General features: G+C 62.3%; 2 protein-coding genes across 14 annotated transcripts in view; both read left to right on the top strand.

The window, feature by feature from the left end:
• MCF2L (MCF.2 cell line derived transforming sequence like) overlaps positions 1-13,758 on the top strand; it is a 137,826-nt gene that overhangs the window by 100,681 nt on the left and 23,387 nt on the right. For 12 of the 13 annotated variants that reach the window (XM_051841708.3, XM_051841707.3, XM_089303365.1 and 9 more), the window contains one exon: positions 2,718-2,808. In XM_051841708.3, coding sequence (XP_051697668.3) covers positions 2,718-2,808 — 91 coding nt within the window. Of the gene's footprint in view, positions 1-2,717; positions 2,809-8,200; positions 8,331-13,758 lie in introns of those variants that run through there. The other variant, XM_089303367.1, reaches the window with a different exon arrangement.
• Positions 8,337-12,685, top strand: LOC149124486 (uncharacterized). The gene is made up of 2 exons (XM_089304097.1): positions 8,337-9,437; positions 9,471-12,685. Exons 1-2 carry the CDS (start codon positions 8,821-8,823, stop codon positions 10,282-10,284), a joined length of 1,431 nt encoding a protein of 476 aa, XP_089160223.1. The 5' UTR covers positions 8,337-8,820; the 3' UTR covers positions 10,285-12,685.

The following is a 13,758-nucleotide window of genomic DNA, read 5'->3' as shown; positions in this document are numbered from 1 at the left end:
CCCACCTCTCTGTCCCCATTTCTGCCCCAGAGCAGCCTCCCGTGTGTCTGGTCAGACAGGGCTGCCTTGTCCCCCACCCCTCGCCAGGGCCCCCAGCTCCTCCAGAGACAGCTCAGGGCTTCCCTGGACCCCAGCCCCATCTGCCCGGCCTGCACCTGGCTCTTCACTGCTAAGGCCGAGCCGCCAGGCTCCACGCTCGCTTCTGGAGGGCATGTGTTCACGCTCCTGCCTCAGAGACAGCTTAGCTGAGCCGTGTGACAAGGTAACGGCCCCTCCTCACCATTGTGCGTGCCCGCCCTGGGATGAAGCGGGGTCCCCTGCTCCCCCAGCTGAGTCTTGGGACGAGACTGCATCTCACTGTAGGGAGGGGCCCAGCCCCAGGTCCCTGCTGTGTGGCCCTTGCCCTGGCCAGCGACACAGCGGTCAGACGTCCAGCCAGCGCCCCAGCTGCCTGCCCAGGAGGAGCCCCGACTCGCAGTGGGCCCCGGCACTGAGGGCGTGGTGAATCTGGATGCAGTTTCTGAGGCCCCCATGCACCGTTCGCTCACTTGGCCCAAGGTCAGCTCCTCAGCCTCACACAGAGCCGCTGCCGGCCAGGCGGCACCTGCTTGCCCAGCTGTTGGGGAGCCGGGGACCGACCCCTTGGGCCTCTGCAGGGCACAGGGGCCATTCCTGAGTCCTCTGTGGCGCCGTCACAGCCCAGGGTGCCGCAGGAGCGTGCCTCCCGCGGTGTGGGGTCACCGCAGGCAGGGGTCAGCTCAGGCGCCAGCTCTGGGTCCTCCCTGGTGTGCAGGACTCCCAGGAACAAGTGGATCCACACTGGGGCTCGTGGCAGCCCCTAGGCGCATGCGAGATTTTCCCAGAGAAGGAAGTGGAGGCGGCTGACGACTGAGTTGGCTGTGGGGGCGACACCTTCGCCACCAGATTCGCTGCCGTGAGAGGCGGGCCCCTCCCTCTCCATGTGCGTGCCCAGGCAGGGGCTCGTTCAGTGACGCCAGCAGACGGGCATCTGGGGGTCACTGTCAGGCCCAGCTCTGCAGGTGACGGTGCTTTACTGGCTGTGTGCTCTGGCTGGGGACCCACATTCCTGGGCCCTGTTTCCATCACTCGGGGAGGAGTTGGACCCTCAGTGATAGGGGGTTGGCTCAGGGAGGGGCTCCCTGGCCCAGAGTTGCAGGGGCAGGGGTGGGTCCTGTGAGTCAGCTCTGGTTGCCAGGGCAGCAGCCGGATGCCGGATGCCGTAGTCGGCCTCCTTGGGGAGTAACCTGTACCCCTCAGATCCGCACTGGGCCAGTGGCCCCGCCTCAGTGGAGCACCTGCTGGCGGCAGCCCTGGGTCACGCGGCCTGAGCTGGGACAGCAAGACCAGCAGCAGCTTTGGCAGAACCTCCTGCACCACGTAGAAGCGGACAGGGCACCGGCAGTGCCCAGGGCGGGTGGCCGAGCACACACACTGCAGCGTGGTGAGGCCCTAAGCGCTCGTGATGGCCTGCAGATCACTGGGGTGGGCACCGAGACCAGAGCCGGCATCAGCCAGGCCATTCGGCAGCTTCCCTGTGCCTGCTGTCTGCTGCCAGCTTAGACTGCTGTGGGGCCCAAACGGAAGGAGTAGGTGGGCAAATGGGGGAACGAGACCCAGCACTCCACTGCGGAGGAACCTGCCCGGAGGCTCCGTGCGCCTGTGCTCTGGCGCCGGTGCTGGCCTGCGCCTCTGCCAGGAGGCGTTCGCTGCTGTTGGACCAAATTGCTGCAATGTGTGGCCTCCTTCAGTGTCCACTGTGATGCTGGTGGACACTGGGTGCACAGCTCGCCCCACATGGACGTGTGCGCCGGGCCTCGCTGTCGCCTCCTGGTTCTGGGGGTCGCGGTGTCTGGGGGATGCCTGCGGCAGCCAGGGCACCCTCCCCGGCTGCTGGGTTCAGTGTCTGACTCAATTCCGCTCTCCGTGGGAGCCCAGAAACGCCCCCTGGACGTGTGCAGAGAAGTGCCAGTGATTGGATTGGCTGGTGGCGGCCGGTGCTGGCAGCGCCCACGGCTGGGCCACGGGGTCCCCGGTGGAGGGGGGCAGAGCTCTCGCTGCTCTGCTGGCTCGGCCTCCCGCCGCCAGGCCGCCGGGCCCTGGGGGAGGGTGTCCTCACACAGCAGCCCAGCGTGGCTGTCGTCCCCAGTGTGGCCGCTGCAGAGGCACAGGCTCCTCCCCCGTCTCCAGTGGACGCTTGCGGTGGGGGTGGGGTCCTCCCAAGTCGTGGAGAGCGGTTTTCCTGCGTGGCCGAGCGCAGGGACGTCAGGCACCAGGACGGCTGAGAAGCAGGGTCCAGGGCCGGGCTGGGAGGGCGTGGCCAGGGAGGGCACTCAGCTGCGGGAAGTTTGGGTTCCACCTGGATCTGTGCCCAGGTGGCCAGTGTGAGGCTGTGGGGACATCGGGTACGATACACCCACGCTTCCAAGGGTGAGATGGGGTCCCGGAGCTCCAGGGAGGGGCTGAGCTGGCGCACAAGCACACACACAAATGCACACACATGTACACACACATGCGTGCACACACACCCCCAGAGTGCTGCCATGCGCCGAGCCCGAGGCCCCTCTGCACTCCCGACGCATTCTGCCTCACAGCACAGAAATGGCAGAAGGACGGCGGGAGGGCGGCTGCGTGTGCGGCTGCCGCGGGGGCTGGGTGGGCCCTGCCTGTACCGCTCACCCACTCTCTCCTGCTTGCAGCTTGCAGGATGCTGGCGTCGGGTTCATCCTGGTCATAGACCGCAGGCAGGACAAATGGAGCTCCGTGAAGGCGTCAGTCCTGCGCATCGCAGTAAGTGCCGCGCCGAATCGCAGGGGGCTGTTGCCGCTCCAGAGCTGCCCACCGAGGCGTCACGCGTGCGAGATGCGGTCTCCGCCACATGGCATGGGTGGGCCTTGCGTGTCGGGGCCTTCGGGCTGGGACTCGGCCTGGCCCTGGGCAGCTTCCTCCAAGCCACTCTCCCCTCCCTGGGAGACCCAGTCAGACGCCGCCGCGCCCCTCCCTGTCCTCACCCTCATCCCAAGGACTTGTGTCCGAGAGCGTGGGCTGCAGCGGCCTCTTGGCCTGCAGGAGCCTGAGGGGAGAGGTGGAGTCGGCAGAAGGCCCCCGAGTCTTCAGTCACCCCCATGTCTGCCGGGACCTCACTGTGAGCTCCCCCTCCCCGAGCCGGCGCCGTCCCCACTCGCTCCCCTGCCCGTGGGCTGAGCGCAAGCAGTGTGACCATCTGCAGGTGTGAGCTCCCCCTCCCCTAGCTGGCGCCGTCCCCGCTCGCTCCCCTGCCCGTGGGCTGGGCGCAGGCAGTGTGACCATCTGCAGGTGTGAGCTCCCCCTCCCCAAGCTGGCGCCGTCCCCGCTCGCTCCCCTGCCCATGGGCTGGGCGCAGGCAGTGTGACCATCTGCAGGTGTGAGCTCCCCCTCCCCAAGCTGGCGCCGTCCCCGCTCGCTCCCCTGCCCATGGGCTGGGCGCAGGCAGTGTGACCATTTGCAGGTGTGAGCTCCCCCTCCCCCAGCCGGCGCCGTCCCCGCTCACTCCCCTGCCCATGGGCTGGGCGCAGGCAGTGTGACCATCTGCAGGTGCGGGCAGCAGGTGCCGTGCAGCTCAGGGGCCCCCAGCACTTCTGGACGGCTGCACCCCAGGACCCAGAAGCCCCAGCTGTGCTCTGGGACCTGGGGGTGGGGGTGGGGTGAGTCCCGTTCCCAGGCTGCTCCTCACCTCCTCCCTGCACGTCCGCCCCCACTCCCACAGCCTCGTGTCTGCGGGCCCATCCCCAGCCGCTGACGCCTGCGCGGGACCCAGGCTGCCTCTCCCGCCTCAGCCCCGCGTTTCTGTGTCTGACAGAAGCTCCAGAGAAGCAGCTGTGTGGCGCCAGCAGCTCCCGTTGCTTTAACGTCCCCAGAGGTCTGAGAGCCCTTTGGGGAGGCCTCGCCGGCGAGCAGCCGCGTGCGCGTCACCCTGTCCGGCCTCAGCATGGGCACGCGTGGGTCCCAGCAGGCTCTCCCACGTCAGGCGCACCGGGAGCCCACAGGTTGTTACAGCCAGGCTCCCGGTGAGGCGCACCACTGTCGGAAGGGCCAAGGACACTGGCGCCACAGCCAGTCAGGCTCACCTTGGTATAAACAAACCACCCAGGGGCACCTGCAGCGCCATCCAGGGGCCCACTGTGCCTATTCAGGGCCGGCCCGGTGCTCGCGCCCCTGTGGGCTCCTGGTCCCTGCGGCCTCTCTGGCCTGCCTGGCTTGCGCCTTTGCACACACACCTCCGCAGCCCCCAGCAACTTCCACTCCTCCTCGCACACACAGCCGGCGCCTCTTCAGGACTGTCCGCGCAGGGCCAGGCTCCGCCCCTTCTGCCCGCACAGGTCACACCATCCTCGTCCTGTGGAGGGGGCGTGCCTGCCTCCACCTGCACAGAGGCACACGTGGCTCCTCCCTGTGTGGGGAGCACTGTCCACCTACCTGTGGCTGCACCCAGTTCAGGCCTGGCGCTGTGACGCCCCGGGCACACATTACAGCAGCACATACATCCATGTACCGTGCCTGGTGGTGCCTGGTGGTGCACGCGAGTGTTCTTCCCAGACGGACCCAAGATGCGTGCTCCGGTGCACGAGATGCTGCTGGAGCAGATTGTCCACACAGAGCCGTCCCCACAGAGCCGTCCACACAGAGCCGTCCACACAGTCATGTCCACACAGAGCTGTCCACACAGAGCCGTCCACACAGAGCCGTCCACACAGTGCTGTACACAGAGCCGTCCCCACAGAGCCATCCACACAGAGCCGTCCACACAGTGCTGTCCACACAGAGCCATCCACACAGAGCCGTCCACACAGAGCCGTCCACACAGAGCCGTCCACACAGTCATGTCCACACAGAGCTGTCCACACAGAGCCGTCCACACAGAGCCGTCCACACAGTGCCGTCCTCACAGAGCCGTCCACACAGAGCCGTCCACACAGTGCTGTACACAGAGCCGTCCCCACAGAGCCGTCCACACAGAGCTGTCCACACAGAGCCGTCCACACAGTGCTGTCCACACAGAGCTGTCCCCACAGTGCTGTCCCCACAGAGCCGTACACACAGTCATGTCCACAGAGTGACGTCCACACAGAGCCGTCCACACAGTGCTGTCCCCACAGTGCTGTCCCCACAGAGCCATCCCCACAGTGCTGTTCACACAGAGCCGTCCCCACAGTGCTGTCCCCACAGAGCCGTCCACACAGTGCTGTACACAGAGCCGTCCCCACAGAGCCGTCCCCACAGAGCCGTCCACACAGAGCCGTCCACACAGTGCTGTCCACACAGAGCCGTCCACACAGAGCCGTCCACACAGAGCCGTCCACACAGAGCCGTCCACACAGTCATGTCCATACAGAGCTGTCCACACAGAGCCGTCCACACAGAGCCGTCCACACAGTGCCGTCCTCACAGAGCCGTCCACACAGAGCCGTCCACACAGTGCTGTACACAGAGCCGTCCCCACAGAGCCGTCCACACAGAGCCGTCCACACAGAGCCGTCCACACAGTGCTGTCCACACAGAGCTGTCCCCACAGAGCCGTCCACACAGTCATGTCCACACAGTGACGTCCACACAGAGCCGTCCACACAGTGCTGTCCCCACAGTGCTGTCCCCACAGAGCCGTCCCCACAGTGCTGTTCACACAGAGCCATCCCCACAGTGCTGTCCCCACAGAGCCGTCCACACAGTGCTGTCCACACAGAGCAGTCCACACAGTGCTGTCCCCACAGTGCTGTCCCCATAGAGCCGTCCCCACAGTGCTGTCCACAAAGAGCCGTCCACACAGAGCCGTCCACACAGAGCCGTCCACACAGTGCCGTCCCCACAGTGCCGTCCACACAGAGCCGTCCACACAGAGCCGTCCACACAGAGCCGTCCACACAGTGCAGAGTCCACACAGTGTTGTCCCCACAGAGCCGTCTACACAGTGCTGTCCACACAGAGCCGTCCACACAGAGCCGTCCACACAGAGCCGTCCACACAGTGCTGTCCACACAGTGCTGTCCACACAGTGCAGAGTCCACACAGTGCTGTACCCACAGAGCCGTCCACACAGAGCCGTCCACACAGTGCTGTCCACACAGAGCCGTCCACACAGTGCAGAGTCCACACAGTGCTGTCCACACATAGCCGTCCACACAGTGCATAGTCCACACAGTGCTGTCCACACAGAGCCGTCCACACAGTGCAGAGTCCACACAGTGCTGTCCACACAGAGCCGTCCACACAGAGCCGTCCACACAGTGCAGAGTCCACACAGTGCAGAGTCCACACAGTGCTGTCCACACAGTGCTGTACCCACAGAGCCATCCACACAGTGCTGTCCACACAGAGCCGTCCACACAGAGCCGTCCACACAGTGCAGAGTCCACACAGTGCTGTCCACACAGAGCCGTCCACACAGTGCAGAGTCCACACAGTGCTGTCCACACAGAGCCGTCCACACAGTGCAGAGTCCACACAGTGCTGTCCACACAGTGCAGAGTCCACACAGTGCAGAGTCCACACAGTGCTGTCCACACAGAGCCGTCCACACAGTGCAGAGTCCACACAGTGCTGTCCACACAGTGCTGTACCCACAGAGCCGTCCACACAGTGCTGTCCACACAGTGCTGTCCACACAGAGCCGTCCACACAGTGCAGAGTCCACACAGTGCTGTTCACACAGAGCCGTCCACACAGTGCTGTCTACACAGTGCCCTCCACACAGTGCCGTGTCCACACAGAGCTGTCCACACAGTGCCGTGGGAGAATTGGGACTAGAAGTGTTTCGGTTTCTTTCTTTCTTTTTTTTTTTTTTTTTTTTTTTGGACAGGCAGAGTGGACAGTGAGAGAGAGAGAGAAAGGTCTTCCTTTGCCGTTGGTTCACCCTCCAATGGCCACCACGGCTGGCGCGCTGCGGCCGGCGCACCGCGCTGATCTGAAGCCAGGAGCCAGGTGCTTTTCCTGGTCTCCCATGGGGTGCAGGGCCCAAGTGCTTGGGCCATCCTCCACTGCACTCCCTGGCCACAGCAGAGAGCTGGCCTGGAAGAGGGGCAACCGGGACAGAATCCGGCGCCCCAACTGGGACTAGAACCTGGTGTGCCGGCGCCGCAAGGCGGAGGATTAGCCTAGTGAGCCGTGGCACCGGACTCGGTTTCTATTTTTGTGATGACTCCTGCACCCCAGGAAATGGGGCTTTTCTGTCCTCCTCCTGTGACTCCGGGTGCGCACCAGCACTGGTTTGGGAAAAGCAGGCTCGTGGGGCGTTCTCCTTTCATCCTGGCGCTTCCCTGTGAAAGGCGAGTCCACAGATTCCAGTCCCGGCTCCAGCTCGGGGCTGAGACCTGCTCAAGCCGCGGTGGCTGTGGAGATGGGAGATGGGCATCCTCAGGGACAGCGGGTGGCACGCAGAGGGTGGCCATCCCATCCTTGTGTCCACCCCCAGGCCTGGATAGGGGCTGTCTTCACGAGGGCCCCGGCCTGGGTGGACTTGCATGGAAGGGCGCGCACTGAGCAGGAGATGGGGGCAGGGCGCGGGCCAGCAGCAGGTGGGACCCTTGCTTCAGTTCAGGAGCTGCTGGGAGAAGCCGAGGGGAGGCCAAGGAAGGGGGGAAGCTGTGGCGGGGGGGGGGGGCTCAGCCACTCCTTCTGGGCACCTGCAGGCCCACCCTGGCAAGGAGAGGCCACAGCCAGGAAGGGCTGGGTCCCACCATGTACCCTGCAGTGGTGACTCCAGGCTCTGTGCCCGGCGCCCCCTGTGTCGTGGGTGCCTCAGCGATGGCTCTGGTGAACCTGACGTGGGGAAGTGGACAGGGCGGAGCTGCTCACTCTGTCACCACCCTGGGCTGGCTCTGCACTGTGGGCTGCACAGGCCGGCATCCCCCCCCCCCCCCCGCCGGAGCTTTGGGTGAACCTCGCCTTCACAACGCCAGGGCCAGCCAAAGGGCCCTGGAGAGGATCCCCCAGGAGTCTGCAGAGCCCAGGTTCCTGGGCGGCAGGTGCTGCAGCCGCCAGGGCAAGTGCAGTTGGTCCCCGGTGAGATGCGGCGCTTACGTAAGGCACTGAAATTATGGGGATATTTTTAGCCACCATGTGTGTCATCTCATGAGCTGAGCGGCCCTAATTTGGGGTGTGCTTTTCTCACTTTCCGAGGCTTTCAGCCTGGCTTGGAATAGAAAAATAAGACATGGGGCGAGCCAAGCGCCAGCGTTCTCCAGATCAGGCTTGCCGGGCGCCCCGCGGGCCCAGCAGGGGTGAGCGGTGGCAGCCGGAGAGGGCTGTGTTCACCTGCCGCAGGCTCGGGGTCCTGACTGGTGAGCAGAGGGGACAGCGGGAGTCAGGGCCGGGGATCGGACGTCTTTCCTGCCCTGCTCACGCTCCATGCAGTCTGGGCTCTCCCAGATCTTCTGCAAAATGCCCAAGGATGCTCCTGCAGAAGCCTGCTTCAGAATCTAGCCCCTCCTGCTGCGCCGTGTGAGTGTGTGTGTGTGTGTGTGGCAGTACACGTGAGTGTGCGTGAGGGAGTGCATGTGTGCGGCAGTGCATATGAGTGTGTGTGAGGGAGCATATATGAGTTTGTGTGTGATGTTTTGAGTGAGTAGGAGTGCGGATGCACATGGGAGTATGTTGTGCACTTGTATATGACAGTGTGTGTGACTGTGAGTGTGTCACAGTCTGTGTGTGCATGTGTATGGCTGTGTATAACAGTGTACATGTGTATGACTGTGTATATGAATGTATGTAAGTGTGTGGCTGCATATATATATGCATGTGTGTCTGTGACTGGGTGTTGGTGTAAGTGTCATGTATGGATGCCTGGATGTCTATATGAATGTGTGTAAGTGCATATGTGTCTCTGTATGTGTGTGGTTGTGTGTATATATGCATGTGTGTGACAGTGCGTGTGTGTGGCTGTGTATATGCATGCATGTTTCTGTGAATGTAAGTGTGTATGTGGTTGCATGTATATACAATTGTGTCTCTATGAATGTGTGTAAGTATGTGTGGCTGTGTGTATATGCATGTGTCTGTATGGCTTGTGTGTCTAAGTGCATGTGTGTGGCTGTGTGCATGGCGGTATATATGCATACATGTTTCTGTGTGTATGAGTGTGTATGTGTGGCTGTGTGTACATGCATGCATGTCTCTGTGTCAGTGCATGTGTGTGCTGTGTATACATGCATGCCTGTCTGTATGAGTGTGGCTGCTTGTGTCTGTGCATGTGTGTGTGTCAGTGTGTGTATATACATGTGTATGGCTGTGAATACATGTACATATGTCTCTGGCTGTGTGTGCATGCACATGTGTCTTGGTATATGTGTAAACATGCAATCGTCTCTGTGTATGCATCTGTGGTTGTGTGTACATGCATTGTGTCTGGCTGCATGTGTATACGTACACATGTGTCTGTATACATGCACGTGTGTCTGTATTGTGTGAGGGCATTGTGTACATGTGTGTGTACATGCATTGTGTCCGGCTGCATGTGTATACGTACACATGTGTCTGTATTATGTGACCGCATTTTGTACATGTGTGTACATGCACATGTGTCTGTATTGTGTGACTGCATTGTGTACATGCGTGTGTGTCTGGCTGCATGTGTATATGTACACGTGTGTCTGTTTACATACACATGTGTCTGTATTGTGTGACAGCATTGTGTACATGTGTGTGTGTGTACATGCATTGTGTCCGGCTGCATGTGTATACATACACATGTGTCTGTATTGTGTGAGGGCATTGTGTACATGTGTGTGTGTGTACATGCACATGTGTCTGTATTGTGTGACGGCATTGTGTACATGTATGTGTGTCCGGCTGCATGTGTATATGTACATGTGTGTCTGTTTACATGCACATGTGTCTGTATTGTGTGAGGGCATTGTGTACGTGTGTGTGTGCGTGCATTGTGTCCGGCTGCATGTGTATACATACACGTGTGTCTGTATACATGCACATGTGTCTGTATTGTGTGAGGGCATTGTGTACATGTGTGTGTGTACATGCATTGTGTCCGGCTGCATGTGTATACGTACACGTGTGTCTGTTTACATGCACATGTGTCTGTATTGTGTGAGGGCATTGTGTACATGCGTGTGTGTGTACATGCATTGTGTCTGGCTGCATGTGTATACGTACACGTGTGTCTGTTTACATGCACATGTGTCTGTATTGTGTGAGGGCATTGTGTACATGTGTGTGTGTGTATATATGCATTGTGTCCGGCTGCATGTGTATACATACACGTGTGTCTATATTGTGTGACTGCATTGTGTACATGCGTGTGTGTACGTGTTTCTATGTGTGTCTTCCTGTAACGTGTGTGCATCTGTGACGAGAGGGTGGCAGGGCTCACTGGACTGCTCCTCCCAGTCTCCCCATGTCAGAGCTGACAGGCGAGAAGCCCGGGGCAGACACCACTGGAGCATGTACACGCTGAGGCCGCAGCCCGGCTGTGTGTGTGCAGCCCGGGCAGCAGTGCGTGCCGAGAGCCCCCCCCAGGGCCGGCGTGGCCCGCGGTGTGCTTTCCACCCTCGAGAGGCAGGAGAGACAGGCAGATGCAGATACCCCTGTGCCGTTCACTCCCCGGGTGCCCGTGATGGCTGGGGCTAGGTGAGGCCAGGAGCTGGGTCTCCCGTGGGGGTGCAGGGCCCCGCAGCCTCCCCAGATGCACCGGAGAGGGAGGTGGACCCAGGCCCCCAGTGTGAGACGCAGGTGTCCTTAGTGGGGCCTACCCGATGGGCGAGCGCCCACCCCAGCTGCAGTGCCTGCTGACGCCCGGGACGCGGTCAGGGCCGGCTGCCCACCTCTACTCCTGGGCTCTGTCTCACCTGACCGCTGTGTTCTTCCAACTTCCACGTGGCGGCTGGTGGGGAGCTGAGGCCCGTTGCTGGGCTGGGTTCCTCGGGTCTCACTTGTTCACTGTGGGGATCAGGGGGGCGCTGAGGGTGCGTGTGCCTGGGGCAGCGCGTCTGTCCCTCCCTGAGTGAGACTGACCGTGCTCTGTGACCGAGTCGGTGCCCGGTGCCCCCGCCGGAAGGAGGCGTTCCCTGAGTGTGATCAGTAAGCCAGGAGGGGGCGCCGGCCCCCCGAGGAACCCGGGTTTGTGCTCTGCTCCTCCACTGCATTTTTCGGGGAGCCTGCGTGCACACCTGCGGGCCCCAGGCCCCGGGCGGCCACGTGCAGCTGAGCCTCCCGGTTGCCACACACTCTGCTTTCCACCTGCCAAGGGTTAGGTGTCCCCTCGGTCGCCGGTGGGCCCGCCCCGGCGGCTCGGTCCTCAGGATGACAGCTTGCACACTGACTAGAAAATGAGCAGAAGGCCCTCAGCCTCGCCGTGAGCTCTGAGCGCACGCAGCCATTCCTCAGAGAGAATCAGCCAGGGATGGGGGCCCTGGTGGGACCCTGGCGGGGGCAGCCAGAGGAGAAGCCGCCTCCCACCTCCCTGACCCCCAGCCAGCTGGTCACCCCACTCTCCAGACCCCGGCCCCGCGTCATCCCCGTTTGAATACACAGACTTGCGTGTGGCCTCTGGGGGTGTGGTGGACAGGTGCAAAGCCACCTGGCCGTGCTCCTTGTGGCCTGGGGCTGGCTGTGTCGGTGCTGGCTGCCTCCAGAACAGGTATCCAGGCTACGCGGGGCGGGGGGCGGGGGGGGGCTCATCATCCCTCCTGCTCTGCACCCTGGGACTTGTCTGTCTGTTAATGCTGAGACACAACTCAGCTTCCACACGACTGCCTTGATGTAGACCTGGGGTCCTGGGGCTGCTCTCAGGAAGTGCGCGGGGTCCAGCCATGGCGAGGACTGGGTGGGGCGTCAGGCCAAGTGGCCGTGGCCACACGGGGTGCCGCTGGCTGGGCTGCGAGTGCACCGTGGTCTTCCTGCTCCGTCTCGGGAGCTCTCCCCTGTCCATCGGCAGCCACTGTGCCAGGACTTGGGGCGTCGGGCCGAGTGGCCATGGCCATGGCTGTGGCTGCACGGGGTGCCGCTGGCTGGGCTGCGAGCGCACCGTGGTCTTCCTGCTCCGTCTCGGGAGGTCTCCACTGTTCATCAGCAGCCACCTGCTGTGTTCGTCTCCTCTGACCCCAGGTCCATCAAGGTCAGCCCCAGAAAACGAACAAGATTGTTTCCTGGTACACAAAACTGATTATGACTTTGTATTGGCTTAATTATTGAGGAATTTGCAAAAAGACTGTTTTGTGGCCTCCATCCTAAACCCTCCATTTACTTACTTGTGTTTTCTAAATGAAGCTTTTAGTGTAGATGTATCCCTGGCTTTGATGTAGCCCATGGCTGGCTCCAGTCCAGAGAAAATTTAATTTGCCGTTGTCTTATGCAAAATACGTGTCTGTGCGTCACTAAAGCCTGCCTGGGAGAGGCCCTTCCAGGTGCTCTGTTTAATATGAAGATTTCGTCTCAGAATAAATTAAAAAAAAAAAAAAATGGAGCAGCCAGAGCCAGGAAAGGCAGGACAGGGTGGGGCCAGCCGTGGGCCTGGTGCGGGGACAGGCCAGTGAGCGTGCTCCTTCCCTGCGGGTGGGACGGAGGTCTTCCTTCCCTGGGGCTTTCCAGACACAGGAGCTTATCTAGAAGCACCCACCGGAGACGGCGGGGTGCTGGGTGTGCGGGTGGCTCTGGGGGTTCAGGGGGCTGGATGTAATGGTCAGCTCTGGGGGGTCGGGGGGCTGGGTGTGACAGCTCTGGAGACCGTCGGGGAGGGGCTGGGTGTGAGGGTCGGCTCGGGGGGTGGGGGGGGCAGAGGCCTGGGTGTGACGGTCAGTTCTGAGGGGGAAGGGGCGGGTGTGACGGTCGGCAGGTGCTGGTTTGCCAGCTCCCTCGTGAGCCCGCGGGAGGTGTGACACTCGGGTGACACGGAGGAGAGCGTGACTGGCCGCTGCTGGCAGGAGCGCCGCGGTGGCTGCCCCCAGGCAGCAGTGGCAGGGTCACAGGCAGCAGTGACAGAGTTCACAGCTCCCGCGTCGAGGTGCCCACAGCCCAGGGTCTCTGTGCTGGTAGCCGGGTGGTCCCTGGGGCCAGCGCCCTGAGCAGGGAGTAAGTGGCTGTCAGGGACCCTTCAGGTGGTTTTCCCAAGAGTGGGCTCTTACGGGTTGAGCAAGCCCGGCCCTCCCCAACTCGGGCCTTCTGAGTGGCGGTGGGACCACGATGCCACCTGCCTTCCGAGGCCCTCACTGGAGGCCAAACCCAGGGGACCACCGACCTCAGCCTCTCGGCTCCCAGCGCTTTGAGCTGAGGGGCCCCGGGCAGCCTGAGCGGCTTGTGCTGGGCGTTCCCCGCAATCAGGAAGGGACTCGGGGGCCAGCGTCGGGGGTCTCAGCGCCAGCGTGTGCCAGGGCAAGGCTTCTGTCTCCCAGGCTCATACCATTGCTCCCCCCTCGTAAATGGTCTCGCGCACGGCTCTGGGTGCTGCCTGCAGGGTGTAGAGGCTGGGGGGGATGAGCCGTGTCCAGTGTCCCCTGTGCTGGAGGGAGACCCGGCCACACCAGAACCTCCACAAGGGCTGCAGGGTGAGCGAGGCTGACGGGGTCTGCAGAAGGCGCCCGCCCCTCACCTGGGCCCCGCTCGCCGTGAGAACTCATCAGGCACCTGCCAAGTGAGCCGGCGCCAGGCTGCAGGTCCCCGTGCCACTGGAGAGGGCACAGCGAGTGCAGTGAGGGCTGTGGGGCAGCTGTGCGCCCGGGAAACTGGGATCCTCGAGGAACACTGGCTTCCCTGGGGACA

Source organism: Oryctolagus cuniculus, chromosome 9 (assembly GCF_051225735.1).
Source record: "Oryctolagus cuniculus isolate XC-2025 breed Fujian yellow rabbit chromosome 9, ASM5122573v1, whole genome shotgun sequence".
Lineage (NCBI taxonomy): Eukaryota > Metazoa > Chordata > Mammalia > Lagomorpha > Leporidae > Oryctolagus > Oryctolagus cuniculus.
This window is presented reverse-complemented; position numbering and strand designations above follow the sequence as displayed.

Bases quoted from the DNA above. Each gene is read 5' to 3' on its own strand.
- LOC149124486 (XM_089304097.1), top strand. From the start codon at position 8,821: ATGTATGGATGCCTGGATGTCTATATGAATGTGTGTAAGTGCATATGT. The intron at 9,438-9,470 runs GTGTGTCTGTAT...GCATTGTGTACA, and splicing joins ATGTGTCTGTATACATGCAC to TGTGTGTGTACATGCATTGT.